General features: G+C 45.4%; 1 protein-coding gene across 1 annotated transcript; it reads left to right on the forward strand.

The window, feature by feature from the left end:
• Positions 6,055-9,373, forward strand: LOC109127941. Its single transcript, XM_019233555.1, has 3 exons — positions 6,055-7,324; positions 7,406-8,739; positions 8,816-9,373. Exons 1-3 carry the CDS (start codon positions 6,055-6,057, stop codon positions 9,371-9,373), a joined length of 3,162 nt encoding a protein of 1,053 aa, XP_019089100.1.

The following is a 9,515-nucleotide window of genomic DNA, read 5'->3' on the forward strand; positions in this document are numbered from 1 at the left end:
AAAAAAAAAAAAAATAAATCTAAGATCCGATTACATTTTTTTCCGGTTGGTTAACCCCACAAATCGCCAATGTCATTTTATGTTTTTTTTCTTTTTGAAATAGTCATTATCCCCAAAATTCATAAGACATATTTAAAAAAATTCATATTGCAACAACAAAAGTCATTATCCCCAATAATCTGCAGGATTGGTCAAATTGTACATGCAAGAGACACAAACGACCGCTTGATGGAGTCTCAAAACATCAGTCTCCTATAAATAACAACAACAAGAAAAAAAAAAAATTGTATTGATACCAAAATAACCAACCAAACTAAAAAAAATTGAAACCAAATATACTCACATTCTTGATATGGTTGCGAAGGTTGGGAAGAGTCTGTGTTTTGAAGTTATCTATGGTTTGAAGTAGTTGGGTTAATTCTGCCAGCGCTTCTGGATTTATCTCTCCCTCTGCTCCGTCATAAGTAGCTCGGTTGGTGATTTTAAGCATGATCAATTTAAGTCGATGGATGGAACGTCATAAATTTAAGTTTAAAATAATAGAGGAAAAAATAATTAGTTACAAGAGAAAAATTACCCCAACAATGTATTCATGAAGATTAACAAGTGTTTCTTCCTCAAATTGATCAAGACGCTGCGTGAGAGGACAAGTATTGTTCGCATTATCAACCAAATCATACAGCTGGGATAGGTTGATTGCAATATCTGCTAACACTGTGAGTATTTTAATATTAGTATCACATAAATCATTCAGATATTATGTTTTCCAAAAAAAAAAATCACAATAAAAATTTTTGACACATAAAATTTGGAGCACAATATCATTATAAGCTATTTTAATATTAGTATCACAAAAAAAAATGGAAAATAGAATAGCACAAAATGTACATATATTTTAAAAGATCTTCATCTTCGGATAATCTGATTTTAGGTTATTCCGCCAAACCTTTTTTGAAGAATAATTTAAGATCAGATTATCTTAAGATCTTTGGAAGTGTACATATTTTGCTTTCTATTTTTTTTCTGTGATACTAATATTGACATACCTTCTAATGATATTATGTACTCTAGTGATAATGTGCTCCAAATTTTATGTGTCAAAAACTTCGATCTAGTAATATTGTTCTCCAAATTTTATGTGTCAAAAACTTCAATTGTGATTTTTTTTTTTGGGAAAAAATAATCACTGGATGATTTTATTGATATTAATATTTAAAAACTCTTAGGGATCTGAATTTGTTTTGTATAAAAATAAAATAATATTAAATATCATTATCCAATTTCTTTTTTTTTTTTGCTTAGATTTATGAAAACTTCTTAATTGCTTAAAGTTACTGTGCTTAATTTTTTTTTGAGATCCTAAAACGTAATCACTTTAATTAAGGTAAATAAAATTGTAATTGGATTTCCTTCCATCAGATTATCTGAAATTGAATAATTTTTCTAATAACATTTACATTCACATCAATCACAAAAATTTCTAATGAAATAATTATTGTGGCCAAATAAATAAAACATATAACTGACATAATGTTGAAATCTTATGAAGTTGTGGAGTCCTAAGTATTGGGGTAGAAGGTCTCTGAAGCATTCTAGCAGATTGGTCCCCAAGAGATGATTGAATCCGTATAAGGGTTATTAACCATCTCATAAACTTTGTCACTAACTCAAGGAATTTGTTTCTTCTTGGAACTCCAAGATTCATTAATTGGATCACCACTTCAAGATTTACAAAATTTATGAACAATCCCGGGTCTTCTTTAACACAAACTAGAAAATATTAAACAAAGCAAAAAAATTAAGAATAATATTTGCTCTATAAAAAAACAATATACCTTTGAATTGCATCTATAAAACAATTTACCTCAGATCTTACTTAGACGAATTAAACCCTAATGTAAATTCATAGATCACTCTGTTACGTTTTTAGGCCTAAGCGCCAATATCTCACGTTGGTGGTTCCTATGCATAACAACATAATAGTCTACTTCACATATCTCCTCGTTCAACCTTAACTTCCGAGCAACAGCAAAGAGCGTGGGAAAGTTGGAACTGTCAAGTAACAGAGCAGCTCTCAGGATTCTCCATGATGATGTAATAGTTAGGCATTTCACTATCCTTTACTGCTTCAGATGTTCTTGAAAAATTCTTTGCTTCATCTACTAATTCAGGGGCTCTGAAAACAGGGGATGCCGGAAGAATTTTTACAGTTGATAATAAATTCTTCCAAGTCTGTCCAAGAAAGAATCTTTGCCACATATGAACAAACACCACCACAAGAATGTCGATACTTCGTATGATTGAGAATACCTTTCAGGACAGCTTTGCGGATCTCATGGTTCTTAGTTCTTACCATAGGTGGACCGTAAGTAATCCGAATGTTCCTCATCGTTTTGAACATTGACACATCTTCTCCTTTGCTCGGAACATAACCAGCTACGTTAAACAGTGTTTTCAGATGTTGAACAGAGCTGGCTTCAGTATCATTCTTGAAAAATCCATTTAGTAGTCATTGTGAATATTTTGCAAGAAATCAAATTAGTAACTATCAAAGTGACCCCGCCGTAGTAGTTTCCCTAATTACAAACACAATCTTGTTGTACCCACGATCTGCCATCTCGGACAATAGGTGAGTGGGCCTAGGCTGGGTTCGTCTACTGGGCCAAGAGCGAATTAGTGATCGGCCCATCAAGCCCGGAGAAAGGAAGAGAGCGCGGAGATGCTTCGTGCTGGTCAGTTCGCAGCTCGGTCCCGGTCAAAGATTCCCGCATTCAAGATGATTAATTAGACCGCGCAAATCGCGTCCTATTAATGGTGCATTAATTTAGTAATAAATTGGTCGGTATAAATATGTAAGGGGGGTGTCAGTTGTAAAGGATCGAATATTTTTTCCAGCAATAGCAATACAAGTTCTTATTCTCAAATTCTCTCAATTCAGTTCGGAACTGTTTTACGGCGATAAGCTCCTCCACAATTTAAATCACTTCGGAAGGAGAAGCTCGTTCTCAGTTCTCACATTTGGCGCTAGAAGGAGGGGAGTTATCGCCTGACTCTCGTCAGTTCCGACTTCACACGCAAGTACGTTTCACACAACCACCGCTATGGCAACCAGCTCTCCCAATGAGGCATCCTTGGAGGTGATCCAGAAGCTCCTGCAGGACTTGTCCGAAAAATCTGACCGTCAGCAAGCCGCCTCCGCCGCTCTTACTGAACGATTCGACAACTTGGAGGGCCAAATCTCCTCTCGTCTGGAGGAAGTTACGACGTCCGTAGCAGACCTCTCAGACTCCCATCGCGCGTACGCCGATCGGGTTGATCTCCTGTCCACTGACCAAAACCCACGTCGACGCGCTTTGGATTTCTCCGGTGTGACTCCACCTTCTACCTCGCAGGTGGCAGCAACAGATGCCACTCCGGGAGATGCTTTTCCACCTCAGACCAACATGCAAGCAGCACCGCCGTTGGTTGGTAGTGGCCACACTCCGCTGCAGCCCGGCGTCGTTCGACCTTCCGAGGTCCCGGTCCGCCTTCCTCTCCCCGTCGATGGAAACATTTCCACTTCGGGGTATGCTACCAATCCCGAGATCTTCTGCATGCAGAGTGAGATCCGGGACATGCGGTCTGTGATGCACAGTGCAACCACTTCTGCTCCAGACATATTTCGAGTGATCGAGGAGTCGAGGCGAACTCCTTTTTCCGATCAAATAGCCCGGGTCCGCATCAAGGATACTGGCAAAATTAAGTTCTCGAGCTACGAGGGAAAAGGAGATCCGACCAATCATCTCAAGACTTTCCTGCTGACAGCTAGCCGGGTGGACCTCGAGCCCCACGAAGCAGACGCTGGGTACTGCAAGCTGTTCGCAGAAACATTTAATGGACTGGTACTGCTTTGGTTCGCATCTTTAGCAGCTGGCTCCATAACAAACTTTACCGAGCTGTCGACCTCGTTCGTCAAGCAGTATTCTAGCCTAATCGAAACTGCGGTGACGGACGCTCAGCTTTGGAACTTAAGCCAAAAGGCTGGAGAATCTCTCCGGTCTTACATAACAAAGTTCAAGGAGATCCAGGTCAAGATTCCCGGACTCTCGGACTCCACAGCCCTGGCCGCGCTTAAGAACGGCCTCTGGCACGAATCTCGCTTCCGCGAAGAGCTGTCCGTGAATCGGTTCCCAACCATTCAGGACGCATTACACCGGGCTTCGAACTGGATTATCGCGGAGGAAGACAAAATCGCCGCCGCACAAAAACAAAACGCTCCGCCGACAGGAAAACCACGGTTCGAAGCGCCCGCCAAAAAGACTCCGCCTACGACTCCGAAGTCCGGGCCGAGCACATTCGCAGTCACTCAATCTCCCAAAAAGAATTCTCCAAAGAATTCACCATCCAAACCTCCATTTTCACCGCGCTCCAAGAGTGGTGTACTCCCAAGTAACAAGTGGGTCCGGGATGAGGACACGTACTACGAGCTCCACAAAACCAACAGTCATTCTACTCGTGACTGTAAGAAGCTGATGCACCTCCTCGCAATGTGGCGGGAGAAATGCCAAACGTCACAATCGAGGAATTGGAGCAAAAAAGGGTTCCCGAAGTGGATGAGGATGCTCCACCTTCAAAGAAACTGAAGCAGTCTGATGGAAATGAAGCTCCCAAAAAAAGAATCGACGTGATAATGGGAGGATCGCGTCTNGGAGATCCAGGTCAAGATTCCTGGACTCTCGGACTCCACAGCCCTGGCCGCGCTTAAGAACGGCCTCTGGCACGAATCTCGCTTCCGCGAAGAGCTGTCCGTGAATCGGTTCCCAACCATTCAGGACGCATTACACCGGGCTTCGAACTGGATTATCGCGGAGGAAGACAAAATCACCGCCGCACAAAAACAAAACGCTCCGCCGACAGGAAAACCACGGTTCGAAGCGCCCGCCAAAAAGACTCCGCCTACGACTCCGAAGTCCGGGCCGAGCACATTCGCAGTCACTCAATCTCCCAAAAAGAATTCTCCAAAGAATTCACCATCCAAACCTCCATTTTCACCGCGCTCCAAGAGTGGTGTACTCCCAAGTAACAAGTGGGTCCAGGATGAGGACACGTACTACGAGCTCCACAAAACCAACAGTCATTCTACTCGTGACTGTAAGAAGCTGATGCACCTCCTCGCAATGTGGCGGGAGAAATGCCAAACGTCACAATCGAGGAATTGGAGCAAAAAAGGGTTCCCGAAGTGGATGAGGATGCTCCACCTTCAAAGAAACTGAAGCAGTCTGATGGAAATGAAGCTCCCAAAAAAAGAATCGACGTGATAATGGGAGGATCGCGTCTTTTTCGGAACTCCATCACTGCGATCAAAGACCATCAGCGGAAGCTCACTGGTCCCCAGCCGAAGCGAGCTAAGGTAATAGCAAGTGATCTACCTGAAATTTCTTTCTCCGAGAAAGAAACTGAGGGGTTGGACACTCCGCACGATGACGCGCTCGTCATCTCGCTTGACGTGGCGAATCACGAAGTCTGCCGAATCCTAATTGACACTGGGAGTTTGGTAGACTTGATATTCCTTGAGACGCTCACCAGAATGGGTATCGGGAAAGAGCACATCGTCGGACCGCCCTCACCTTTGGTCTCGTTCACTAGCGAAACGTCAATGTCTTTGGGCACAATCACATTACCGGTGTCCACTCAAGGAGTTGTTAAAATGGTGGAGTTCACGGTTTTCGACCGACCTGCGGCCTATAATGTTATTTGGGAACTCCCTAGCTTTATCAGATGAAGGCAGTGGCCTCGACGTACCATCAGTGCGTCAAATTTCCGACCCCGCAAGGAGTTCGGAAGGTCCTAGAAAGTCAAAGGACGACAAGGAGCTGTTACCTTGCAAGTCACAAGCTCCTGATCCAATAGCAACCACAACTCGAGGTCTCCAAGAATCCAGTTCGGAAACAGCTAAAAGGTGACCTCACTGAGTCCATTTTCATCAATGATAAGTTTCCGGACCAGGAAATCAAGATCGGAGTTGGATTGGATAGCGAACTCCGGGCCAGTCTGGTAACCTTCCTAAAAGAAAGAATGGCCACCTTCGCGTGGTCCGTAGACGAGATGCCCGGCATCAGTCCGGAAGTTATTTCCCACGAGCTGAATGCGGACCCTACGTTCCGACCTGTGAAGCAGAAGCGAAGGAAGTTGGGCCCTGAGCGAGCTGAAATCGTTAACAAAGAGGTCGAACGTTTGCTGAAGGCGGGACAGATACGCGAAGTGAAATACCCTGAGTGGCTCGCAAACACGGTGGTAGTCAAAAAGAAGAATGGAAAGTCACGAGTCTGTGTCGACTTTACCGACCTGAATAAGGCGTGCCCCAAAGACAGCTTTCCACTTCCGCATATTGACCGCTTAGTTGAGTCCACTTCGGGTCACGAGCTGATGTCTTTTATGGATGCTTTCTCTGGCTACAACCAAATCCTAATGAATCCGGATGACCAGGAGAAGACTGCATTCATTACGGACCGCGGGATTTTCTGCTACAACGTGATGCCTTTTGGGTTAAAAAACACGGGAGCAACTTACCAGAGATTGGTGAATAGAATGTTTGAGCATCAGCTCGGGAAGACCATGGAAGTCTACATTGACGACATGCTTGTAAATTCAATGGAAGCTGGCTTGCACCTCGCTGATCTGAAAGTTTGCTTCGATATCCTTGATCAGTTCGGGATGAAGCTTAACCCCACGAAGTGCACCTTTGCAGTCCCATCAGGGGAATTTCTGGGGTACATCGTCACAGAAAGAGGAATTGAAGCAAACCCAAGGCAGATTAATGCTTTCCTGTCTATGAGTTCTCCTAGAACCTTGCGCGAAGTGCAACGCCTTAACGGACGGATCGTAGCTCTCAACCGCTTCATTTATCGATCTACGGACAAATGCCTCCCTTTCTACCAGCTATTACGGAAAGGGGGAAAAAACTTCTTGTGGGATGCGAAGTGCAAGGAGGCCTTCGCTCAGCTCAAAGCCTACCTGTCTGAACCGCCGGTTTTGGCTAAGCCCGAGTTCGGCGAGCCGCTCTTCCTTTACGTAGCCGTATCGGACAGTGCAGTCAGCGGAGTGTTAGTTCGTGAGGAAAGGGGGGAGCAGGGACCAATTTTTTATATCAGCAAGTCTTTCACTGGAACAGAGTCCAGGTACCCTATGATGGAGAAATTGGCCTTAGCAGTGGTCACTTCGGCAAGAAAGTTGCGGCCTTATTTCCGGTCCCATACGATCGTAATCCTCACGACTCAGCCACTTCGAACGGTGTTACATAGCCTGAGCCAATTTGGGCGGCTAACCAAATGGGCTGTCGAGTTGAGTGAATATGACATCGAGTTCCGGACTCGAATCTGTGCTAAGGCGCAGGTGTTGGCTGATTTTTTGATCTAACTCCCACTAGCCTCTTCGGTTAGCGGTGATGTCGAAGCCCAGTGGACATTGTACGTTGATGGTGCTTCTTCCAAGACGGGAGAAGGAATTGGGGTCCGCCTTACTTCTCCTACAGGCGAAGTGATCGAGCAGTCATTTCGCTTGGCTTTCAGCGCGTCCAACAATGAAGCCGAATACGAATCCTTCCTAGCTGGCTTACGCCTCGCAGTGGGGATTGGTGTACGAAGACTTCGAGCTTTTTGCGATTCGCAGCTGGTCACCAACCAGTTTTTGGGGGAGTACGAGACAAAGGATGGTCGTATGGAAGCCTATTTATCCGCAGCCCGGGAGTTAGTCACTAAGTTCGAGGAGTTCGAAATCACTAAGATCCCACGAAGTGAGAACTCCGCCGCGGACGCTTTAGCATCTCTGGCATCAACCTCCGATCCCGCGATGACAAGGATTATCCCCATCAAAGTCATCCAGCTCCCAAGTATCCGTCTAGAGAGTTCAAACGTCGTCACTCGGGCGATTAAAAAACAGTTGGCAGCTGAGGAAGCAGCTCGTAAGGCGGCTGCGGACTCCTTACCGTCAGAAGATCCGGCTCCCGTTATGCCCACTCCGATGGAAGTTCATCCACCTCAAGCTGAGCTAGACGCGAATTTAACTCTGGCCCAATCGAGCTCACCGGTCGACAATCGAGCTATTATCCCACATGCTGCTCCTAGCGGCACGAATTCTAACAGCTGGGAGGCAGATGACTGGCGGAGCCTGATCTGGGCTTACCTGGAAAAAGGGGAACTCCCAGCTGACAAATGGGCAGCTAGGAAGCTCAAGATCGTCAGTGCGCGGTACTGCGTTCACAACGGAATACTTCTACGCCGAAGTGTAGCTGGTCCTTATTTAACTTGTGTAGCTGGTAGAGAGCCCACGATGCTGATGCGAGCTGTCCACGATGGTCCCAATGGAAATCACTCCGGAGGGCGGACTCTGGCTTTTAAAATCAAATGGCAAGGTTACTTCTGGCCTACCATGGTCACGGACTGCGAAAAATATTCTCAGACTTGTGAGAAGTGTCAGAAGCACGCCCCGTCAATTCATCAACCTACCGAGCTCCTGTCTTCAGTGTCCGCACCTTACCCATTTATGAGGTGGTCGATGGATATCATCGGTCCTTTACATCGGGGACCAGGAGGAGTTCAGTACGTGCTCGCTCTTACTGACTATTTTTCCAAGTGGGTGGAAGCAGCAGCCTACGCGAAAGTAACAAGCGACAAAGTGGAACAGTTCGTGCTAAAAAATATAATCTATCGCTACGGGGTCCTTCACGAAATCGTCACGGACAATGGTCCGCATCTCCTCGAAGTTCGAAGAGTTCTGCGCGAAGTGGAAGATTCGACTCAGTAAGTCAACTCCGCGTTACCCGCAAGGTAATGGGCAGGCCGAGGCGATAAATAAAGTTATTCTTGCTAATTTGAAAAAACGGCTCGACTCTCGCAAAGAGCGCTGGCCAGACGAGCTGCAGGGCGTTCTTTGGGCAATCCGAACAATACCTCACCGGGCCACTAGTGAAACACCTTTCTCCCTGGTCTACGGAGTCGATGCCGTAGTCCCAGTTGACATAGAGGTCCCCGGAGTCCGTACCTCATTGAACCCACTCCGAGCTGAGGAAAATGAGGAGTTCCTACAGGATACTCTCGATACAATCAACGAGCGTCGGGACCAGGCGTTAGCTAGGATCCAGAATTACCAGAACGCGGTAGCTCGATACTATAACTCCAAAGTCCGAGGCAGGCCCTTGGCAGTGGGCGACCTTGTCCTCCGGAAAGTCTATGAAAATACCGAGGAGCTCAATGCAGGAAAACTGGGAATTAATTGGGAAGGACCATACAGAATTACTCGCGAAGTCCGAAATGGAGTTTATCAGCTCGAGGATCCAGAGGGAAAACCAGTCCCGAGGTCTTGGAATTCTCTACACCTTAAACTTTTTTACAGCTAATTTATTTGTATCGAACTACGATTCAGCTTGATCCCGATAAGGGTACGTAGGCAGCCCACTTCGGGTCCAGCTATCCATATTAATAAAACTTAAAGTTTTCTTAAACTTTTTTGTTAATAATGGTACGCCAAAAAAAAAAAAA

This window comes from Camelina sativa, chromosome 12 (assembly GCF_000633955.1).
Source record: "Camelina sativa cultivar DH55 chromosome 12, Cs, whole genome shotgun sequence".
Lineage (NCBI taxonomy): Eukaryota > Viridiplantae > Streptophyta > Magnoliopsida > Brassicales > Brassicaceae > Camelina > Camelina sativa.